Here is a 25,150-nt window from a genome sequence, read left to right on the forward strand (position 1 = left end):
GCACTCCTGGTGTATGTTTTTGATTTTGTTCAAAATTAAAATGTGTATGTTGGCAACACAGGAATTTACATTTCATTTCAAATTATCTTGAATAAGATCAGTGCAGTTTTGCATATATCCTTAGCCCTAGCTCTGCTTTCATTGTGTAGAAGGAATAGTTGTTGAAGTCACGGAGAATTTTGTTTGAATTTTACTGTTAAACGTACTTGAAGCTTTCATAATATTGTTCTTCCTTTATAGCTGAAATAAAGATGAAAATGCATTCCTCTTTTGAATGATATTTCACACAAAAGTGATACCTTTTCTCTTTCACAAATGATTGGAAAAAGCATTTATGTTTCTGTAAATGTATTTACTTACCACTTTGCTATTTATTTCCAGATAGCTTTGTCAGGTGTTTGTAATTTTAAGTGTGAGATTGATAACTTAATCACATGGTATTGCTTTGGTTCCCCAGCTGGGTGAGTGTAACTTTTAAAAGTGCAGAATGAATGGCTATTCTAGGCTGGAAATTTCAAAAGACTTGCCTTAATTCTCTTACGATGGAAGTCGCTGGTAAATGTCACCCATCTTTAGGGGAGGCCAGCTCATTTACAAGAAATTCTACAATCATTTGATATTCACACAGATATTCATTAAAAAATTGGTAGCACATCTAATAGCATATGAAACAGAACAGTACATGCAAATCAGTTGCCGTAGTGTCTGGCCATCTGTCATATACAGTATGAAAAACGCTTTTAACTCAAGCTTTTAGTCACTTCCAAATTTTGTTATATACTGAGAATGTAATTTTGACAAACAAGTACTTTAAGCAAAGCTGTTTAAAATCCTATGGTTTTCTTTTTAGCCCTGTGCCTCAGATTAACTGGAGAAGAACTGATGGTCTGCCATTTCCAAGTAAAATAAAGCTGAGGAAATCCAATGGCATGATTGAAATACCTAATTTCCAGCAAGAGGATGCAGGATTATATGAATGTATTACTGAAAATTCCAGAGGAAAAAACATCGCAAGGGGACGTCTCACTTACTATGGTAGGAAACTTTCTCTCTCCCTCTCTACCACCTTTCTTTACACATGAAATATAAACCACTCTGGGTATTTGGAGGTTTATAGCTTCTGCAGTACCCTCAAGGATTTGTGCTTAAGAATCTGTGGCATCTTAACTGCTCATAGAGAATGTGAACTTCTGCACCAGGTACCACTTGTAATAAATGCCTGGGCTCAAAAGGGTTGCTTAGTGTGGAAAGTGCTTGTACTTATTTTTCTATGATGGAAAGGCTTTTTTTTTAACACGTCTAATTGGTCCATTGGTGAAACCTTAGGTTTTCATTCAATTGGATTTATTTGTAGGATCATTTAGGCCTCATATTTATGGGAAATACAAATTTTGTCTTGTGTTAGGAAAAGATTAGTGGTGGATATTGTCAATCCTTTGCTTTCAAAATTGCCAGTTTTAGTTTAAAATGAGTAAATAAATGAGAGTATATAATCCAGTATAGGAAATGAAATAATATGAAATTTAATAGCTGGAAAACAGACAGAGTCTCTTGTGCATTTAAGGCTATAGAGTGAAATGAATTGGTGGAGTTTTAAAGCTAGAGTGATTTGCAACAAAATGGTAATTGGCAATTTTTGTTAAAGCCAGATCTCAGCAAATATAATTTTCTTTAGGTAAATGGCAATTTAAAGAGTGTTTCAGACTGTGCTTTGGGTTGCTGTTCCTCATGTAGGAATATTTGAGCAAAGATATTTATTTCTAAAGCTGTATGAAATAGCATAGAGCATAGCTACTGTGCAACTTAGTACAAATGTCCTTTCCATTTTCTACTTCTGTGTGGGAAGCTGCTGTTTACTAGAACTCAGGGAATGCAGCAGTGTGGATTTTAGTCAATGAAAGTTTTAATTTAATGCACAACAGATTTTATTAGGAGGAAGGAAAGAGGCTTCTACCCACCTCAACTTCCAAATGAACAGTTACACTGAATCAATGTCCTGTATTTGGAAATGTTTAAGGTTAGGTTACATGTGGAATTTTGAGCAACGTGAATTTTCAGTATACTAGTTGTACTTACAAGTGTTTGAGAAATCCTATGAATAACAGAGGGCAAAAGACCTAAGATGCTTCATCCACCAGGGTCATCTGTCATTCCAAACTTGGCACTATGCATTCGATTTTATAAAGTGACTTTTATTAGCTGCTTGAAAAGTTTCAAACAAGTTGTAGTTTGTTTAGCAGTTTGGCTCAGTAGTCCTATTCCAGTTTTACATCAGAGCAGTTGTGAGACTCATCAATGTAAACTACTTACAAAGTAGAGTAGATTTGTTCCTTAGTCCTTGTAATGTAATTGTGACAGTGAGCAATCTTGAGATATTTGACCTGCTTCCCAAGTTTTGTTTTGCTCATTAAAGGACACAGAGCTGAAACAAAGGATGTTGCTAGTCAATAAAAGCAAGTTGCAATTTTGGGACAAGTAAATCAGTGTGAACATTTTCATTAGAAATCCAGAAAGGGATTTGAACCCTGAGATAGGGTTCATGTTCCAGTATAAAGGTCTGCTCATATTAGATTCATCCCTAATATAGGTGTTTATCCTAAAAAGAATAATGAGACCTGTAAAGGCATTAATGGCACTCCAACTGTTTCATTTCATTTGTTCTGCTTAATGAAATCCATACTACAGAATTAAGTTAAGTAATCTTTCCTATTTTGTTACTTGCTTTGTTGTTGCTAATAGAGTGCCAACAAGTCTGTGTTCAGGATAGGATCATTTTAACGCTTTTTGATAATTTGAAGGATTTTAAATCTGCTTGTAGATTAATAATGTTCTATAACTGAAGATAATATCTTATGATGGATTGCCACTGTATCTGGTAACAAAGCTCAGAAATCTGTCTGGTAAAGAAACCTAACCATATGCCACTCAGTCTTCCAATGAAAGATCAATATTTAAGGAACTTGTTCTAAAAGCAGATGAGGATTTGGGGGAAATTAATGCAATATACTGAAGACTTGGAGTAAAAAACATCCATCTGCCAGAAGGTACCAGCTCTGGCAAAGATGACTCAAATCTGTGTGGTAATGTTAGTGGATGTTGACTGCTGTTAAGACATTTTATTAGTAGAAGTGAAAGACGTGAAAAATATACAAATGAATGAATTTGGTTTTATTTCAACAGTAAAAACATTTGTTTTTTCTGCTTGAACAAAGCACATTTCTGGCTTGCCCAAGAAAGAGTATAAGAAGAATTGGGGTTAACATTTTCCAAGTAGTCTTAGTGAAATAAGTGAAAAAATAAATCCCTTCAGGGGAAAAAAAATAGGCAAAGTTTTTCCATTTGACTGAAAATTAGAAGGTTTTCCTTTCTTTGCGGATTTTAAAGTTTCTTTCTAAATGAAACATAAAGCTAGTCCTAAGCAAAAGCTTGAAGCATTTCATTGCTTTGCAAGGAAGCAAAACACTCCTATTCTCCTGACTTGTTCTATGAGCTAGAACTGTTAAAATTTGAATTCTGAAAATTGGGTTTTTCAGTGCGTCAGTGGTTTGATTTAAAAAAAACAAAGTTTTCTGTTGCTATCCTGTGTCTTCTTGCAATAATGAATTATAGTCTTGAAACCACAAAGCACTTGAACATAGGCTCAACTTCAATCATATCCATAGTAATTTTCTCAAGAATGCTTATAAATTTTGTTTAGAAATTCTGTGCACATCTGTAACTTTCTTTATGGAAATGTCTGGTTTTTTCTAATTTCATTGTATGTTTTAAATACAAGTCTCAACCCTTAGTTGATGTTGATAATTAAAACAGTCTAAACCAGATATTTTGGGCTCTTTCATAACATTACTAACAGACGTCCTTTTTTTCTCCTGAAGGATTTTATCAAGAAAAGCCCAACATCAGATGTTCAGTTTTTTGTCCTTTATACTGTTCCAACATTTGCTTAATGACAGTTTTCTCCTCAGGGAATTTCAGAATGTGCTAAAAATAGGACAAGATTATCTAACTTTGATTTAATATAAAACCTGAACATATAAATGATTTGCTTTCGCTTTATTAGTATATTTGTTCGTCATCACTATTAGCCTTTTCCATAAAGAGAAAATAGAAGAAGAAAGAATCCATGGAGACATTTCATGGCATGGAAAAATCAGAAAAGATGAAACAATTACATTTTTGTATTTTAAGATGCAATTAAACATGTAACATAGTAGGGATACGTAAAGCAATTAATTTAAAGTATAATTGAAGAAAAAGAATCTTAATTAGCACATGCTGATTTAATGGAACTCATACTTGGCAGTATTGAGGTAAAATGTTTAACGGGGAGAAAAAATTTTGCTGTTGTTCTCCTTTTGCATTGATGATCTGCAACAGCAAAGCAAACCCCCCAGTAATACATAGACTTTACATATTTTTTTAGTATAGAAAAGAATACTTGTATATTTTGTTAATTACTTTGGTAATAATGTACCACCAAAATTATATTGAAACTGCATCATTAATATATATGGAAGAGCTTCACTGTTGAAAGCTTTTGTCTCATAGCCTCACTCCATCTTGTTCATAGAGATGTATTCAAAACATTAGCTACAAAACTACAAATGACTAAACAATATCAAGGAATTGCTGAGTTTGATTAACCTGGAGTTTAATTGTCGATGCGGTCTGATGGTTAATTTGCCTCGCTACAGAGAGAAATTGTTCATCTTTTTTACATACTAAAACTTTCCCCAATGATGTAGCAATTACCTGTTGCTTGAGAGCATTTTTATTTTTCAGTGGAAGCCGAACAGTGGACATCTTTAGGGATGTGTTAAATGCTTCTCTAGGCTCAGTTGTTTTATCAGGAAAAAGTTATTCATGCTTAAAGTCACATGGAGTTTTGAGATAAAATAAGGTGCATCACTGCTGTAGGCATCAGTATGGCTGTCATAGCCTGACTTTCAGATGGACTACCTAGAAAAATGAAGGTTACATTTCTGGTTGATTTTTTTCCCCAGTATGCTTCATAGCTGCTTTCTCTTGGATTGTGGAAAGTTTCTTTTGACTCTGATTTATTGCTCAACTGCTGAGCTATCCAGAGGTATTTTCAAAGGAGATTTCCAGTCTGGCTTTCTGACTGTAAATTTCAAAGTAAAGATTTGTATACAAAAAGACTGCATCTTCTGTGCAAGCCCCAATTAAGGGACCGTTATGGAGGAGCTTCCCGTAGCCTTCTGCCTGCAAGCAGAGCCATGGCAGACCCCAGTCTTCTCCAGGAGAGTGCAGTTTTTAGACCAAAGTCATGGGCCTGAAGCTCTGCTTTTCCTTCATGGTATTCCTATGGCTTACAGAATTAGGAGATTTTTATCAGTCTCCTACTCTGAAGGAAATCGTATCTAAAAATAGGTGTTGACATGCATCGTGCATGGTACCCCAGAAATTACTTACAAATTGGATCTCAGCTTCTGAAAAGTGTCAGCTTCTTTAGCCATTGCTTCCAGGAGCTTCGTTGCAGTCACACATTGCTGTTGGTCTACATTCACGTCAAATCCCAGAGCAGTCATCGTAAAGGGTTTCTTAAAAATCTAAAAAAATGGTTTTTGCTTTTCTTACGGCTCACAGGGATGCCCTAGAGTGTAGTAAAGCGACAGCTGTTTTCTTCAGGAAGACCTACTTGGACTAATTAGCTGGAAGAAAAGGGTGATCGTAGCCACCAAGAAAAACATGACTGAGTCTTCTCACTTGGATAGATTTTATGAAGTTATGCACTTGTATCACTTCTTGCCTGTGGGACCATGAGTACTGCAAGGAATATTTTAGGCAAAAACAAAATAGTCTGCTGCTTTTCTAAGTGACTGACCATGAGGCTGATGGCTAACCTTCTTCAGAAACTCAGTTGGCTGCAAGTATTTAGTCCCAAGGGAACTTTATATGAATCTTTTGTGAAGATATTAATACTACCACACAATACAAATTGCCATCACAGTCTCAAACCCTGCACTACAAACTCTATTAAATTAGCTTCCCACCTCTCAACTTACAGGACATTGTATTTTTTTCATCTCAATGAAGGTATGTTGCCTATTTGTCTGTTCCTTGTTTAGAGAGGAAGGAGTGGTCTCTCCTTGGGAAGACCTAACTAATACTCCAAGCCAATGCAGTAGCTTCTTCAGAGAATAAGGCTTTGTTACTAATTCATTAGTCTTCCTTCAAGAGCACAGATGTGGCAGTGGTGGTGTAATCAGATGTTCTAAACACATCATTTGTTTCACGTTGATTAGACTTCAAGAGGAATAAAGCCAATGTACAAAATCATTTGGCTACAGTCAAGCAGAGCTCAATAAAAAAGGTATATTGGGCTCTGAAAGTCGTGCTTATCTGTTGAGAGGATATATAGATCTACTGATAACATGACCTTCTGTCTAGTTTTCTCAGCTGGTGCAATGTGGACACCTTCAACTTGTCCAAAAGTCAAGAGTATTCAGTGGAATATTCTGAGCTGGAATTTCCCCAGTTTAGCTGCCTTTTCAATTTTGAGCTGGTTAGTTGAATTGTTCTTCTCAAACAGTTTCTAATACTTTTACAGCTACTTTTAAAGACTTCCAGATACGGCAGATTGAAGAGGAGATTTTTCTTTCTGCTGAATTCTTTCTTCAGTAATTTGAAGAGAAAAAGAGCCCTCCTCAAGAAAATGACTAAAGTCTACATCAGCACTCTGTTGCAAATGAACAAGCATCATAAATTTCTCACATTGTGGCTGAGGAAGCTCTTTCTGTTTGTTTCTGGTTTGAGTGCTTGTCTTGTTCCCACAATTTCCAAAATGACCCAGTTTGTCATATCTACTGTGGAGACTTGGGAAACCCTCCAATGGAGACCTGAAGGGTCCTAAAAATGAAGATTTATGGTGTAGACAATGTTTTTCTTATTAATGGAATTGAATCTAAGGTCTTGAACTTGAGAATAGACTATATTTAACTTACTTGCAAGTGGAGTTACGCAGCAGATGTGAAATATTACACATGTATGGATCCATCAGTAATCGAAGCACTGTTGCTTGTTGAATTCTAAAACCTCTAAAGTTAGTATCTCAGTGAATATATTTTAATAAGTTATTCTGTGAGAAGTTAATTGTAAGCATATATCTATCACTCATAAATAATATTAATCCTTGTCATAAAAGTATGGCACTGTACATGATCATGTTGAGATGTTATGGCTGTATTGCAGAATATATGATGGAGAGAAAATTTGTATGCTAGAAAAGAATTAATCTTTTAAAATGAAATTAATACCAAATCTCATCCAAACATTGGTCTGCTGGTCTTGTGCCTATGGCAATAGAACAGGTTCAGCTCTCAACTCCCCTTGAGGCCATAGGCAAGTCATTAATTTCCCTGGTCTGAATTAATTGCGGATGTAACTCCATTGTAGAGGGAAGTTGAGTGGGAATTAATCTGACCTTCTGTGCTTCCAAAACTCATTTATTAAATAATAATATTTTTCTGTATCACCAGGGACATTTTTTTTTCCTAGTTGTTTTGATATGAGACTATTATGAGTTTCCTAAATTATCAGTTTAATCAAATTGACTCTGGAAAATTCCTTTGCCCTTAGCTATATATTTGCAGCCAAATTTCATCCTGCTTTTTATCAGTCTTCTCTGTATGCAATGTCTAAAATATATATTTTCTTGGAAAAATACCATATCTTGGGATCATAAAATTTGTAGTAAATTGAACAAATTTGAAGAAAATTAAGACAAACTAGCTTTAAAACAGTGTTTTGCTGTTGTGTGCAATAGCACTAAAGGAATAAACTGCTGTTGTCTTTCATGCAGTGATGTTTATTTGCCAAGTGGGTTTTTTTTAAAAAAAAAAAAAACAAAACAAAACAACATGAAAGCTGTAACAGATACTTTGGACTCTATCTTTACACTTTTAATTGTATTTTAGGTAATTCTTCAGATTATATGTTATGAATACATCAATTTAAAAAACCTAGTCTTGTGGACTTTTTTAAGGTCATGTTCTGGTTTGCATCACTCAAATGCTGTGCTAATACTAATGCTTTCAAAAACAGTCTCATATATCAATATATGCATCCCGTTAAGTACCGACTAGCATTAGGAAACAATTCAAATGGTATTTAGAATAAAGGCTGAAATGCCGTTAAATCTTTTTTAGGACTTAGAAGATTCTCTTCGGTATTAATTTGATGATTTAGCTACCTCAATTATTTAATTCCAGTATTACCATTAATTTCTTTTTCTTATATTTACCTCAGTTTCAAAGTTGTGTTGTTTAATCATTAGTGATTTTAATATTGGTTTCACTAGTTCAGCTTTAGTAATCTCTAATCTCAATTTTCTTTTGGTTTACTGCTTGTAACAAAAATGTATAAAAGGACGAATGAGTAATTTCTTTCATTAGGTGACGTGAAGCAGAATCAGAGAGAATCTCTGATGGTACAAACCAGTCCATGCAGAAAACTGATGAGTGCTGGGCAAATTAACCCTTTGATTCTCATATGAAACAATAACTCATTATGGTCTTTGTTGCTGATGTGTATTTCATCTGCAGCAAAACCTCACTGGATCCAGACGATAAAAGATACTGAAGTTGCTGTAGAGGACACCTTATACTGGGATTGCAGAGCAAGTGGAAAGCCCAAACCATCGTATCGATGGGTGAAGAATGGAGAGCAGTTGTCAGTAGAGGTAACATTCTGTTTTGAAAACACGATACTGTGTAAAATTAACAGTACTTCACATAAGTATGAGAATTCACAAAAGTCCGTTTAGTTAGTCAAGAGAAATATTTGATATTTATTTTCATATGTTTGTCAGATGGAAACTTCAAAAGCGGTAATGCCAGAAACACAAAGACAAATGATGTTGCACAAAAATATCCTAGCTGAAAGGGGATTTAGAAGCAATGATAGAACCATGGAAATCGCTATGTGTGGAAAGGCTGGAGAAGGCAGTTTAGTTAAAGTTATACATTAAGAAACATAAATGACAGATAGAAAACTTAATTCCTATTGGCATTTCATTAAAGGTAATAAGAAAACATATTCAAGCTTCTTGATGGAAAAAAGACAACATTCCTAAAAATTCCTAGGTCACCATTACTTGATGCTTAGAACAAAATACTAACAGTAATGTAACATAAGTATTTGCTTTAATACAATTGTTAAAGTAAATTAGTGGAAAGTAATGCATTTGGTGACAGGGAAAAGACTGTGTACTGAGAGGATGAAATCTCCCAGATCAGAAACATGGAAAAGCATCAGATACTCATATTGATCTTAATTCTCACTGCTTCATTGGGAAAACTGCCCAGTTCAGGTAATCAGGAATATAAAGTATGGGCACTATCCCGTTGCAGGAAGGTATTTTGCCCTTGGCCAATGTGTTGTGTTTAACGTCATGGTTGAAGAAGAAAGAGCAACTGTTCAAGTGAATTCAGTGGATAGCTATGAAAAACGATCTAAGCACTGTAAAATGTTTCTTACCGTTCAGAGTGCTGTAGTTATATGCTCACTAAAAGGAATGGCAATGTTTTGTGGACAGGTTAAGTGAGGGAGTACAAAATCTCATCTCAGTGATTTAAGAGCATTGTTACCATATCACACGATGTCACTAAGGTAGTGCGCTTTTTTTATGTCAGTAAGTGCAAAAATACCTTCTCATTTGATCTTCCTTTTTCTCCACTTATGAGCATTGGTGTCCTGCCTTTTGGCATGGTGTGAGGGCATAAGCGTGACTTACTCTAGGAATATTTAAGGGCTCTAATCTATCGGACTAACTCTTTGAAAGCAGGCACTAAGGACACATCAGGAGTTCTCTGTGTATCGTTACCAGTTGTCGTGAGCTCCTTTACTGCAATAATCCTTCTTCATGGTGGGTCTTCCACAAAAATCTCTTGCTGGGGTTCTTCAGCTTAGCTCCCCTTCTCCTTAAACAAATTTCTTGTAAGAAGAGCAGTTTGGGATACTAGAGGAAGGACCAAGACGTGGCTGCTTAGGTTTGTTCCTCCTTGGGACTGGTTTTGTCCTTGGTCTAACTGACTGAGCACCTTGCAATAAACTGGGAGGGAACCTGTCAAGGAGGGAGCTGAGCTGGGTTGTCCTGGCTGCCCACAGGTGCCTGGAGTCACCTACAGTGGGGACAACTGTGAATACATGCCCTTAAAAGAAGGCAGAGTGAGTACCTTTGCCTCAGGGCTGGTGACCCACGTCTAGATTAAAAAAAAAAAATCAGAAAATGTTATTGAGTGTAGTTTGTTTTTTGTTTCTCATTGTTTCTCTGGTTTTCCCAAAAGGAGAAGCTCCTTTGGTTTTGTCATTAGGTCTTTTTCTCACCTGTTCCTGCCACTTCATCCTTCAAATGAGTCACTTCTTATAGTAATACATGTAGCTTCCCAAGAATAAGCAAGATGAGAAGATTCCTATGCTTCAGTAGCTTTCTCGGCTCTAAGGCACTTAAATATGTGTCTTCCATTTAATGACTGTTGGAAGTTTTTCTGCATAGCATTACAGAGATCTCATTAGCAAATGGCATGTGTGAAATCTCTAAATAGTATGAAATGCCAGTGCCATCTGTATAGTTTGGATACTGTGGTCTGTCATGAGGAACCTAATGTGATTTTGCCCATATTTGTGTGGAAATACAAATGTATTTGAGATTGCAGAGCCTCTGTGAAACTGAGCAAGTTTGAAGAATTGATTTCATACACTGTGTTGCCAACTCTCCTTATTTGAGCACTGATGCCATACCATGTCACTTATTTTAGAACTGTTGTAATGGTTACGCTGTTACATTTACCCCATTTATTGTATTTATACTGTCCTACTTATACTTCTTACTTATTTTAAATTTTTCACAGGAAATATATCATCAATAAAGATATTTTTCTTAATATTCAGGGAAGGATCCAAATTGAAAATGGTGCACTTACAATATCAAATCTAAATCTGACAGATTCTGGCAGATACCAGTGCATAGCTGAAAATAAACATGGTGTCATCTATTCGAGTGCAGAGCTCAGGGTTGTAGGTAAGATTTTCCTTTTTCACTAAAACACAAACCTCAGTCTCTTTCCTCACACACCCGCCACCTGCCTTGTATTCCACCTTGTTATGATGTCAAATTTAACTCCCTCAGATGCTGTCACTGAAACAAACGTTTTTGTCAGCCTAATATCTTTTTATCTGTCATGCTGAGAGGTTGACTCATCTGCTTCCAGCAGATTTGTAGACCAATCACTCATTGCTGTAAAACAGAACACAGCTAAATTATTAATGAGGGGAAGAGCGGAGATGGTAGCTTGGACACAGGCCTGGAGATTAGAACCTCTCATGTGGTCTGGAGGCCGCACTGGCTCCGCGCTTCTGCGCTCACCTTCTGCACCGCGGCTCCAGTGTTCCAGGGGACCAACACCACTGAAAAGCAATGGGCTGCTCTTGTGTACAGCCTTTCTTGATCGAGGGGACAAGGGCTTGTCATTTAGTCATTCAGTGTGTGCGTGAGTCTGAAATAGCGACAACCATTTGTTTGAGTGAAACACTGAACTTTTGGCTGCTTTATGCACTCAAACGCTTGTGTGATTTCTCCCTCCAACATAGACAGATTTCAAACTAAGCCTGTAAAAGCAGTGTGTTTTGGGGACGTAAGTTATTTTCTTTCTGTTGGTAAAGTTCCAGACAATCAGCAGACTGCTCTTTCAGCCTTGATCTCCTAAAATACTGAATTCTTCTCAAAGTTCAGTGCTAGTATGGATAGAAGCCATGTGCCTTTTCTAAACTGTTACCTAATGTAAACCGTACCCATTCAGAATGAGCCGTGCTGTAATTTTATGTCATCTGACATACCTGATCTGACATAGCACTCTCACACAAAACTGGAATCCAACCAGTTCCTTGAGTTTTAATGAACTGCTGGTGTTTGCTACCCTCCCTGGACTTAGACAAGTCATGTATGCTCATGTTCAGCAAAGCGTAAGGTTAGGCATGGGCTTAACGCTTGTTGGGTTCAGTGAGCTTCAGCTCATGTGAAGTCAGTGTGATCTTCTGGGCACGCCTCGTTAGGTGACCACTGCACAACCAAGATCTTTCTTTTTGTACCAGTATAAGGAGGAGAAACATATCATTGTCTACTGGAAGGTCCATTTCCACTATCTAATTAATGTTTTTAATGATGTTTGGAATCTGAGAAGTGTCATGTAAGTGCTAAATAGTAGTATCACTAATATAAAGAAAGGTGCTTTATTTCACTGTTACTATCCCTTCTGTTATAGCATCTGCTCCAGATTTTTCCAAGAATCCAATGAAGAAACTGATCCAGGTTCAAATAGGCAGCACAGTTGACTTTGAATGTAAACCCAAAGCTTCTCCTAAGGCCAAATGCTCCTGGAAGAAGGGAGGTGAGCAGCTACGTGAAAATGAAAGGTATCAAGTTACATTGGTTTATTTGTTTTAATTATACAAAAAGCTTATTTTTGTATTTCTATGCAGTAGTGTTATCTGTAGATCACAATATCTGTAAAGTTTCTGTCTAGCTGGCGGCGTTGTTTGGTTGTTTTGTAATTGTTACTGTATCTGAGCACTGAGACTACATGCATATTGCTTTCTTTAAGGTCAAAGGTGAGAGTTCATTTTCCATTTAATACAGAGTTTCCCCTGACTTAGAGAGAATTAGGAAACACAATATTTTTCATGGGTTCAAGTGTTTGGTAGATTAAGCATCTGTCATTCTAGAGCTTGACACAGTACCACAGTCTCACTGGCTGCATGCCTGCAAGCAGGCAAGCAAAATCTCATTCAAAATAAGCCTAGCTGTTTTTTTTTTAATATGTGAAACCTCTCATCACCTTGAAATGACATAATATCATATTGATAAATAAGTCCATAACACAGAGCCACGACATTCTCTAAAACTCATGTGAAACCTGTTGCTTTTTGATCGTTGTCACTTGTTTTTATTTTTATGGTTCACTTTTGTAAAGCACGTACATAAATTTGAAACACCTGATATTCTCCATTTAGGAAAAATCCTACTTTTTTGCCCCTATACTATTTCCATAAAAGGCAGGCAAGAAGAATCATATCCTTCATGCTCCTGCCTGTCCCTTGGAGCTGCCTGTCATCAGCCTTCAGATAACCTGTGTAGGTTTGATTCGTGATAGTCAAAGCTGCCAGGAATGCCTGGACCTTGGAAGGCTCCACACATGTCCAGGAGAAGAGCGTTGCAGACAGAACTCGTGCCTTGCTTTGTGAGATTTCTGTCTGGGAGAGGCATCAGGTCTGGTCTTAATGGTTGCTTTGGATTGCCCTTCAAAAGCAGTGCCCACCAGTTTCATTTGTGGTGACGGTGTCAGGCTAAAGAAAGTGACATTCGGTTTCTGAAAATGTATTGAGCATATATGATGCTGCCTGCTTAGAACATAAATTATGGCTTTTAGTTCTGCAAAGTGCAGGTATTTCCAAAATATGGCCTGAAGTGTCTCCTACTATATTTTTGACAGCACACTATAAATGGCTTTACAGAGGAAACACCATAACAAGCCAATAATCCCGAATTAATCTAAATGAAGGCCTTCAGAGAAAAGCAGAAATGTGATTCTTTGCAGAAAGCACTGGAGTTCATTACTGTCTGCTATGAATAATTGCAATTCATTAATTTCTTGCAGTTCTACAATTGTTGCAATTCAGGAAAGGGTTTCCAATTAACAGTACAGTTTTCAACCATTAACTGCGTTTCTAGTGGAGCAGTCTGTTGGGGAGGTGTCTTTTTTAATTGCGGAAACAAAGAGGAATGTGTTCCCAAAAGGGATAATGCTGGAGACAGAGGTCCAGCTTGCTCTTTACCTAGGAGAAGTAGGGGAGGCAGAATGAGCTTAATTACATTTGGAGCTCAAAGCTGCGGTAGGGTTCAGGCTCACAGAGTGCTCTGTAGGAGAGAGAGAGCCTGAGACTCCCCTCCTTTACAATTGCTATTTGCTTCTAAAGAGCGAGCGCGGACTTCAGAGTGCACAGCAAGTGATTTTGTCCCCATGAGTCAGTTCCTGCAAGGGAATAGCTCTCGCAGTGTATCGCACACAGATAAATACATGTATAGTTTCCCAAATCTGTTTGCCCTTGCGTTGTTAAAATCATATTCTTGTTGGTTTTGGTAGGTCTGCTTGTGGTGTCGTGGAGTTATTCAGCCTGGTTAGGGAACAGAAACAATGTAATCTTTTATTTTTCACCTAAACATACACAAATGTTGGAGCCTGTCATCTTCTAAGGACACATCAGCACACTCCACCAGCACTCTGGTAGAGACACCCTGGTTAGAACGTGCGCATTTGGGCTGTACCTGAACTGGAAAGGCTTTCTGGAAGGCTTAGAGGCCAAACATGGCTTAGCATGAGGGTGGAACTAGTTTTTTATGTCATCTGTAAAAGTGAAATGTCACACAAGACGCAACAACATGGATGGAATTGATAAATGTTAAGAAAACTCCCTTTTGAATTATAAAAATAAAGCACAAGTACACCATTATTTAGATGTATTCCTAGTATTTTGTCGTAAGAGAACGTATGTTTCACTGGAGGTAATGACCGCATTACTTTAGTAAAGCCTGAAAAGTTTTCATTTTGATGGCACTGTTGCTTGTGTTCTTAATTTATTTTTAAACAGTGCTGCGTTTTCAGTATGTAGAAGATTTGGATAATGACTCAGTAAATTTTAATTAAATGAGCTGAATATAATATGTCTTGTGGAGGGAAGAAAATATAATTCAAAATGGATTCATGGGCTCTGGACTGAGAAATCGCTCAACGTTGAAGAATGCAATCTTGCTTCTTGTTAGTTTTGCAAAGTATGTGATTTTTTTTTTTTAAGAATATCTTGAATAAAGACAGCTACATGGTGAAAAGCAGTGGAATACAGAGAGAATTGAAGGCATAGGGTCATTGTAGAACATGCAGAAGGAAAGACATAAAATGGGAACTAAATTATTTGGACACTGAAGGAAGAAATGCTTCCCACCAGAATGCAGTTTTGGACCTTTGAAATAAATATTTTGGGGTGATGTAATGAGGAAAATAATGTAGAATTTCCACAAAGTATTTCTCTACCATGTCTGCAGGTCACTACTGCTCAGCATTGCTGAGAAACTGAGATAAAAGTCTGCAAAGTGAGATGTCTCAGTTCACTTTCTAAACAAATACCAAGTTGATATGTACATGGGCTAAATCCTGCAGAGTCAGTTGTGCAAACGACCTATTGACTTCAATGCTTATGGAAAATCCCATTGCATCTTCATAAGAATGTTAGACAGTTATTTCAAAGTTATGATGCAAGAGCACACAAGGTAAACAACATAAGACAGTTGAAAATTATTCTAGATTCAGTCGGTGCAGCTGGAAAATATGGAGTCAATGTGAGATTTTTCTTTCACACGCACAAACATACCTATGCACACATATATATCTTAGAACATTGGTTCTACTGGCGTCCAAAATGGTGAGTAATACATCGATGGGTTCAAATTTGTTGTATATTGTCAGTGTATGGTTGAAAATTTTTCAAACACTAGGTTGGTAATTGATGCAGTTTGATACCTCTGAGGTAACCGTATAAGTATTAAAGCATTTTGTCTACAAACCAGTGCTGCAACTTTTAAAATATCTCCATTTTTTTAGGATCACGTTATTAAAGGATGGAGGATTAAGAATAGCCAATGTGACCAAAGCTGATGCTGGAAGCTACACATGCTTGGCAACAAACCAGTTTGGAACAGCCAGTGGCTCAACAAACTTAATAGTCACAGGTAGGTGAGCTGGAATGGGGTCATCTGTGAGGTGATGGAAATCGAATTGCAAACTCTGCAAAACAAGTCTGCAACCATGTGGAGTCTGAGTTTGCTTACTGAAAAATACTAAATGTGGTGGAGAGTAAAGATTGTGAGAACTTACGTATTTAACAATATATAAATGGATATTTGTTACAGATCTTTTATTGGTTGAGAGGAAAGAAACTGAGGGGTTTGCTCTCTTTGACCAAGATACTCCTCCAATATGAGGGAGTTCTGAACACTTTGCTTCCCTCTCTCGCTTATTTAAATACTACACAATGCAATTATGCTTTTCTTTTTTTTTTCCCCAATTTCTGGGAAAAAAAAATCATGGCAATTAAAAAAAATATTGGGAGTAATTTAAAATTCCAATCCACATCTGTTTAGCCCTAAAGAACTATATGCTGTTTGCTTATGGAAAAAGATGTAGCAGAAACTCCAGCTGCAGGCGCCCTCAGGGACTCCATGAGCAGTAAAGTCTAAAGTCTTTCAAAAGCAAATTGTATACGTAAGTGCTGCTAAAAGGGTTCTTGCCTTTTCCTCTATGTCATTCATTTGTAGCTGCTGTCTGAGATACTGGATTAATGGGACAAGTGGTCTGTGAAGTTTAGGTGAAGACTGTGTTTTCTCATGATGTCCTTTTTTTTAAAGACTGGAATATCAGAAAGATTTTCCAAACTCAGAATTCTCTAATATCCTACTGCATCACATATTCTATATATTTCATATATTCAAACAGAATTAACAGCTTTGCATTTTCAGTCTGTGCTCCTAAATGATTCATGTCCCTACAAATAATAGAATTAGATACAAAGGATTTCTACAAGGAAATTTTATTTCTACAGTATTTACAACAGTAGAAATTCTTTTCCATTAATGTGATTCTGGAATAAGAAGCAGCTGTTCTTAATGACACTATTTATGTTCTAGATGATATATGGACCTAAATATCCAATGCATTCTACCCTATGTGGATTTCCTCTAGTTTCCAGATTTTATTAGCTCCTTCTTTCTCTCCCACCTCTCAATCTTCCCAATGGCTGCTACTGCAGTTTCCTGCCCCAAAACCAGTGTTATTGCTGAGAACTGCACATGCTCTTGCATGGTAATTTCAGTGCTGTGGGTTGCAGTGTATTTAGCTTTGTAAAGCCTATTTGCCAGTACACAGCAGGTTAAAATTTACCTTGTCAGTCTCAAGTAGCTCCCACTAGTAAATGTGCAAGGACATGAAGCTCCAACAAGAGGGGTTGAGCAGTAGCATTTATAGTCCAGCTGCATAATTTGAATTGACTGTCATTAATCACATTTGAAGAACATAGTAGAATATTAGTAGCAAGCAAAGCTCAGCAATACAGGAATCCAATAACTGATGCTTCTGCTCTCAACAGAGCCAACCAGGATTATTTTGGCACCTTCCAGCATGGATGTCACTGTTGGAGAAAGTGTTGTCTTGCCTTGCCAGGTTCAGCATGATCCTATACTGGACATCAGCTTCACCTGGTATTTCAATGGAACACTCACCGATTTCAAGAAAGACGCTTCCCATTTTGAGAAGGTTGGAGGGGTAAGTGCCAAACACCTTCTCTTCACTTGCCTTAAGCAGCAGACTTACTTTTTTCTTCTTTCCACATGGTAAAATTAGGATGTTTCTTCTCTTTTGAGAATGTAGAATTTTCTTCTGTGTTGGAAGTCGTTCATTGAGCTTTCTTGCTGCCCATAACACCTTGTACTTTAGACCTGAAGTACTGCAAGTTCCTACTTCTGTTTCCACATCTGGCCCTACATGATCTTCCCCAAGATCACGTGCAACACAGTAATGACAGATTAAGCAACCTGACACAGACTTTTTGAGCTTCACCCTAAATCTGAACAAAAACATCCCATCTTTCCTTATTTTTCCTGCACTTGTATCCCAAGTGTATCACTCAACATTCCGCCTGAGCCTCCCTGGGTGAGAAGCTGATGTCTCATTAAATATTTGCTGTGCAGGATGCAGAGATGCTCCTGAGGGCTGGGGGTGGCAACATTAATGCTTTGTAGAATTTAGCCTTCTAATCAAAACATGAAAAGTAAAGCATTAAGAACAGATGAAGGATGTATCAAGAGAATGAAATCAATTACCGCAAAAGGCCTTATTACAGTGCAAGCCACGGCCGAGTGATAACAAAACAAATAGCTGAGCATCAGCATGAAACTGGCTATTATAAGCCTCCATAAAGTTTTCTTTCATATAATCTTGCCGTGTCTCCTGCTATAGAGGAATAGCTGTGGGTTAGATGCTACTGCCTGTGAAACTGTGACATTTCAGCACCTTTTTTCTTTTTTGCCTCTAAAACCTCAAAAGATTTAGCATTTAATCAGTAGGCACCAAACACACAGATTGTGCTGCAGTTTGCAATTGATTAAATACAAGTGCATGTGGAGATGATGAGATTTCCTTGTAGGAGCCATGAGATATTCATATATCATGTACATTTTCACCGAAATGTTTCGAGAATTACAAACTGACCATCTGTCATGCTGTAATGGGAATGCTCTGATTTCATAGCCTGTTACCTTCCAGTATTGCTACACGGACTTTATTTATTTAGTAATATTTCGCCCCAGCTGTACTCTGGTTGTATACACAAATAGTCATATTAGAAAGGAAAGGTTAAAAACACACCAAAGCCTGAATCTGACCATTTTACTGGCTCAATTAAGGCTTCATAAGCTAATTGGAAAATGCAATATTTCTTCTCGCTAAAAATTGTGGCTTTTTTCTCAAACAAACACACACAGGCATAATTCCAAGTAAAAGCCTCATTTAGGTGTCTTTTTGTTTTCTTTCCTTGAGGAGAAAAAACATCAAAATGTAGTTTTTCACAAAAAATTATCAGTGCTGATGAAAAAATCAGGGTGAGTATTGGCTCACTCAGAACTCTGAATCTAGAACATTCCACTTGGAAAATTGTCATAAGGGACAGAATTAGGAGGTTTTATGGAATGTAGACATTTAAGTTTTGGGGGTTTTTTTACACTCTTACTTGTGTCAAGAGGGATTGAAGCTTGTTAGTAGAAAACTTCATAGGTTACCAAATATTTTATGTCCTTTGTATCACATTAAGGTCAGTGGAATAATTTCATGTGGAGTTCTATGTGGGTCACGGTAAGTAAGACAGCATAAATACGTTGTCAGCCTTCCAGTAGTTGCAGTGTGTATTTGTTAAATGAAAATATCTGTGCAAAAATAACTTCATCTTTCTTGGTCATAACATGGCAAAAGGAATATTATTTTAAAATGGATACATTTCTCTGCAATGAAGTCCCTGTCACAAATGCCTGAGGTCTCTGACATGTAGTAGTTAGTGGGAACGTTACAGGACCACCACCTGGTCTTCCAGATGGTTAGGAAAATATAGGACGGAACACTGTCTTACTGCTCTATTTTTTTTTGTTAAACAGATGATTTATACAAAGAGTATGGCAAAGCAAGCAGATTCCAAAATTTTAAACAGACTGCCTCTAAACTGTTTCGGGTTTCACCTGCTTATAGAGCCCAGCAATGGCTGAGATAGTTCTGCAGTCAGGAGAAGCAAAAGCCATTTCAGCAGCTGTTCATACTGCATGAGGTAGTCTTTATTTCTGTTCTGTGTAGCACTGGAGAAAGGTCACCTGGACTTGTCCACACTGAGTAAGATTTAATCTGGGTAGGCAAGAATGTGGACACGCTGATGGTCTGCAGAGCCGTGGGAGGTGAGGGCGCCTTCTGTGTTGTAGCTTTTTGCTGCTGCAGGTTTCTGTGTTTTCCCCAGTACTTTGAGATTGTTCTCCAAAATATCCACAAATAATGTAAATACAGTGTTAAATTTTTTAGCTGGTTTTTATTTCAAGTAAAATTACTCTATTTGATAGTCCCTTCGTTCAGATGTTTAAAATTCAGTTTGTTAAAATAAATTAATATCTAGCATTATGAGTATGCATTGCTGCTGGTGGTCATTCCCTGAATATCTGCTTCCAATCACACAGATGGATTTTAGATTGCCTTCCACTTGCCTCCTATTGTATTGTAGGCAATCAGTGCTGAATTGTCCTGCAAATACTTACATCTTTGTTTTCATACAAGACCAGGTATTGTTGTTTTATTGTCACACGTGGAAGGGAATCAGATGGAATTTTCTTTGGGGTTTTGAGACAAATGGTCACAGGGCATTGACTTTCTTCATGGTTCCTAATAGCAGTGAGGAGGTACGTTCCCAGTATGAGTTAACCATGTTGTAGCTTCTCCCGTAAGAGGGATACTACCTCGTGTTTATTAGGAAAATGCTTACAAATAATTACCATGGAGCAGCTGATGGGTAATAACTTGCTATCCTTCAGGCTCTCTGCCAACGCAGTTTTTGAGCAACTTCATCTTTTCCATTTACAAATACAATCTTAATATTAAATTACAAGGTAGTACATTTATGTTAATAAGAACTTTGTATTTCCACAGAGTGCATCAGGAGATTTAATGATTAGAAACATTCAGCTGAAACATAGTGGAAAATATGTGTGTATGGTGAAGACAGAAGTGGATAGCGTAGCATCTGCAGCAGACCTTATTGTACGAGGTAAATTTCAGCTTCAGTTACCATGAATCATATTGTCTAACTTTTTTATATTGTAGATTGCAGAAACAAGTGATGTTGTTGATTACAAAACCAATTCATGACTTGAATTATGTGATGAATGACCATTATTTGAATTATGTCGTTCTGCCTTGCTGTTAGAGAGAATTTTAGCTCAATTTTTGGATGAAGGCTGATTTTTCCTAGAGAAATTAAGAGCTGGAGGATATAATATTGACTTCACATCTTTTCTCACTGACAGTCCTTTGAGTCACTGGTGAGAGGGAACTCAGTATTGGCAGCTGTGAGTCGGGAGTTGCTGCCACCGCAAACTGAAGAGTTGAGGTTGGTGACTCCAGAATCCTTCCTGTGAAATGGGCAACTGCTGCCAGAGCCTCGGAGGGGTTTTCTCCTAGGGACACACTGGAGTTGTTTAAATCATATAAGGCAGGCTTTTTCCTTTTCATTCAGACCTTGAATGTTTACAGTTAAGCAAGAACCGTAGCTCTTTGCTGATGATACAGCTACTTGTATTGCAAGGGAAAAGCTATAATCCAGAAAAGCACATTATGTGATCAACACTTATTGAATATATTTGAAAATATAGCAGATATTTTTTAATTGTCTGTGTACTGATAGTTATTTCAACCCCCTTTGCTGGTGCAAGTGAGACAAAATGCAGCATTTTTTCCAGGCTGCCCAGAATCAGGATTTTCCAGCAGGCAGCAGAAAGCTCGCCTGACTGAATTGCTGCTCAGGGTGCTGATCAGATGTTGTGCTGAAAAATTGCTACAGTGCATCATACAATAAAACAGCTGTAGATAACAAATTGGCAGACTACAGAGATGTATTAGTAGATTAAAAGAGGACATTGAGGACCAAAGTAAAAGACACTGGAAAGATAGAGGGATCATACTGAACAAAGTTTCTTAAAAAACAAACCAAAAACAAACAAACAAAAACCAAAAACCACAACAGAACCCTGTCATCTGTGCAGCAGTTCAGGGTATTTCAGAATTAGATTGAGTTAAGTTTAGTGAATGTAAAACAATAATTACAGTTGTTCTTTTATTCCAAGCTGAATTGTTTTCTTCCTCCCACGGCGCTGATGAAATGGGAATCCATACTGCTGTGTTAGTGATTTCCAGGGTACTGGCTTTACAAGACACTGTGTATTTTTCAATCTGATTCTAGGCTCACCTGGCCCCCCCGAACATGTGAAAGTGGATGAAATAACTGATACCACAGCTCAGATCTCCTGGCAAGAAGGCACAGATAATCACAGCCCAGTGACCACTTACACCATACAAGCAAGGACACCCTTTTCAGTTGGCTGGCAGCGAGTTACAACAGGTAAACACCATTTTTATTACAGGCTCTGTTGAAATGTGTTTCACCAGGAACATCATGTTCTCAGTTTCTATTCTTTTCTTCCTTTTTGTTTTTTAATAGTTCCAGATGTGATCGATGGAAAAACATTCACAACCACAGTAGTGGATTTAAATCCTTGGGTTGAATATGAATTTCGTGTAGTTGCCAGTAACAAAATAGGAGGTGGAGAACCTAGTTTACCCTCAGAAAAAGTAAGAACCGAAGAGGCAGGTTAGTGGGTTCTTCTATTATTTGTTTTTAATTCAAGAACCTTGAATATTAACAAAAAAAAAAAAAAGGAGTGTTCACATCCTTGGCTCTTTGCAAATAAGCTTGGAATTGCCATTGAATATAACTAGTTTAATAATTATTTTTTCCATTTGGCTGTAGGACAGTTTGTGTTGCATTAATGAACATCAAGAAGCGTAACATATATTTAAACTCTCTTTAGTATGCCAAAGTCTGTCAGTTCAGGCAGTGCTGCAAAGTCTGAAGGTATTAATGGATGGAAAGAGGTTAATTTTGACAGGGTTTTTCATTCCTAGTGTTTGATCAGTGTACGCCTTCCGTGTAACAAGCATGTGGCTCAGAACACCACATCAGTTAAGACCCCAGGAGTTTTTACTTGGAATAAGGCCATTGCCCAATACAGCTGCATAAGTTAACCTTATTAAAAAAATGAAGCATGCCTCAAATTTCCAGAAGTTCATAACCATTAGCACAGGTGGTTCAGTCTGAGCTAGTGAGGTTCTTCCAGCGCTCAGAAGAACATCAGCCTGCCCCAGTGGTGGAAAGCAACAAGGGGAACGCAGGACAGGGCTGGGGCTTTCCAGGACTGCCCACCCGGCCTCGAAAAGCATTTACCTTGATTTGCCAAAGCTATATGAATGCAGTGGGTTAGCGTCATTATATGATGTTATGTCTTGTATCTACACTGTGCAGACAGCTGTACATTTCCTTTTCACAGTTCCCGAAATTCCCCCATCTGAAGTCAGTGGGGGAGGAGGCAGCAGGTCTGAACTGGTCATAACGTGGGATGTAAGTTCTCTGGCAAGCAATTTTCTTCAGAGAATGATTGTTTTCATTCAAACTCTGCTTAAAAGATGAATTTCCCTGGCTGCAGCAGCTTCTCATCTAGGATGTATATGTGCTCGGTAACATTTTGTAACATGAGCTATGCACGTTTGCCTTCCCTCTTTCGCTTTCCTCTGTTACTGTGCTAGATGGCAATCAGTAGAAAATTTAGTTAGTCTGTGATTGCTTCTGTTCTTAAACAAATATTAACGCTAAAAAGGGGGCATGAGGGTGGGGGAATAGGAGGGGATAATGCTCAAAGGTTAGAGGCAAAGAATTATGCTTTTCAGTGCAAATTTGCTGTTCTTGCTTTCCTACCATTAGCTCTGCATGCATGTGCCAGCCAATACGATCAATCAGGTGCTACTTCATATTATGTATCCCCTTTTTAATGATTAAAAAATGTTAATGTTTTGTTATTAACATTGACAACTCTGTGTGATTTACCTACTCATAATCACATCAGAGGATGGTATAAACCACTGTATAAAGGTAGTATTTGATTCTGTCATAGCTGACTAAGCAATTAATTATTAATTGTTCATGAACTATGGATTGTAAAATTGAAAAATACTTGTAGTTACTGAAGAGTCTCCTAAAACAGTATACTTAGTAGAAAACAAAGAATATACCTAAAAGTTGTTGTCTTCTTGAAGTGCAAATGTTAAAATAGGTTCAAAAGAACATATTTTGCTCTGCTGTACCAGAGTTAATTGGCTGATGGAATGATGCCAAATGCAGTACCAGAACCTGGTTACAATCATGTAATTTAGTTGGTACTTTCTTCCTGCAAAACATGACAAGTACTGTATGCAACATCAGAGATTTCTGTTGTCTCTTGCTTTTCTCACAGCCCATACCAGAAGAATTACAAAATGGAGAAGGATTTGGCTATGTTGTTGCTTTCCGCCCCTATGGCACCACAACATGGATACAGACTGTGGTCACCTCTCCTGACACACCAAGATATGTCTTTAGGAATGAAAGCATCTTGCCCTTTTCACCATATGAAGTCAAAGTTGGTGTCTATAACAATAAAGGAGAAGGGCCGTTTAGTTCAGTAACCACAGTTTTTTCAGCTGAAGAAGGTATGTGAGCAATTTATCTCCAGATTGATTGAGTTATCTCCTCCAGATATTTTAACAGGAGATGTTTCATCAGAGAATACAGCAACAGTTAATTGAAGTGAGGTCACTTTGAATATGCACATGTTTATTTCCAGTTCTGCTGATATCTCATTGATTTCCAAATACAGAGCCCAGCATAGCACCCTCCGGTGTCTCTGCGACAAGTCTCTCGTCCTCGGTCATCGAGGTCTCCTGGACGGCCATTCCCTGGAAGATGAGTAGTGGAAGGTTACTGGGCTACGAGGTAAGCTCCCCTAAAATAAACTCCCATTTGTAAAGGGTCAGGAGCCGGGAGGGTCATGCAGGCTGCAGGACAGCAGCACAGATTTACAGAGGATTACCACATATCTTGGTTTCTTCCTGCCCCACCCACACTCAGAAGGATATTTTCTCTACGTATCTTTGAAAACAAAGAACACAGAACGAAATTGTGCTTTGCTTCCTGGGCTGATAGTCATGTGTCTAACAGTATTTTTGAACTGACATATTTTTCCAGAATTATATTTACTTCCAAAGAAAGTATTTTGTAAGGTACAATTTTCTGAGTTTAACTTGATTATTTTTTACATGAAGTAATGGTTTTTCCTCCTGTCATTTTTTAATTCAAGCAAGTTCTAATATTTCACTTCCCTTTGTCCTACAGTCACATTAAAAAGAGCAGCAAGCGTGAAAAGCAGATGGATAAGTTTTTTTTCTACATAGTAAACATATTTTTGAAACTTTAATGTATTTCTACCTTTTTCAGATGAGGAAAAAATGCACTTGAAGGAGTCAAATGCAATGCTGTGGGTGAACAGCCCTATACCATACAAGATTTCATCTGGTTTTGGTTTATGTCTACTAGGTTAGGTACTGGAATAATGGTGGAAAAGAAGAATCTTCAAACAGAGTGAAAGCTGCAGGGAACGAGACATCAATAAGAATAACAGGTTTGAAGAGCAACTTGGCGTACTACACAGCTGTCCGTGCTTACAACAGCGCTGGGGCAGGTCCCTTCAGTGCCACAGTAAACGCTACCACAAAAAAGACACGTAAGTATCTTGAATTTAAAGTAAGGAGAGACGTAATGGTGTGTTAGGACTTACAGGCAAATGAAAAATAGGTGCATTACGGGGAATCACAATATGCATAAATGACCTGAATTTTCATACAGACTAGACAAGTTA

General features: G+C 37.6%; 1 protein-coding gene across 1 annotated transcript in view; it reads left to right on the forward strand.

Moving 5' to 3' along the window:
- Window positions 1–25,150, forward strand: part of LOC308043890 (contactin-3-like) — a gene marked incomplete at both ends in the record, with an annotated part of 73,669 nt that overhangs the window by 43,109 nt on the left and 5,410 nt on the right. The window contains 13 exons of the mRNA XM_080350227.1: window positions 851–1,035; window positions 8,565–8,701; window positions 10,912–11,041; window positions 12,282–12,432; window positions 15,672–15,799; window positions 17,212–17,387; window positions 20,298–20,415; window positions 21,607–21,765; window positions 21,865–22,014; window positions 22,751–22,821; window positions 23,711–23,945; window positions 24,113–24,228; window positions 24,829–25,015. Of these exons, the coding sequence (XP_080206353.1) occupies window positions 851–1,035; window positions 8,565–8,701; window positions 10,912–11,041; window positions 12,282–12,432; window positions 15,672–15,799; window positions 17,212–17,387; window positions 20,298–20,415; window positions 21,607–21,765; window positions 21,865–22,014; window positions 22,751–22,821; window positions 23,711–23,945; window positions 24,113–24,228; window positions 24,829–25,015 (1,943 nt within the window). The remainder of the gene's footprint in view (window positions 1–850; window positions 1,036–8,564; window positions 8,702–10,911; window positions 11,042–12,281; window positions 12,433–15,671; window positions 15,800–17,211; window positions 17,388–20,297; window positions 20,416–21,606; window positions 21,766–21,864; window positions 22,015–22,750; window positions 22,822–23,710; window positions 23,946–24,112; window positions 24,229–24,828; window positions 25,016–25,150) is intronic.

This window comes from Nesoenas mayeri, assembly GCF_963082525.1.
Source record: "Nesoenas mayeri genome assembly, chromosome: 10".
In the NCBI taxonomy this organism is placed as follows: domain Eukaryota; kingdom Metazoa; phylum Chordata; class Aves; order Columbiformes; family Columbidae; genus Nesoenas; species Nesoenas mayeri.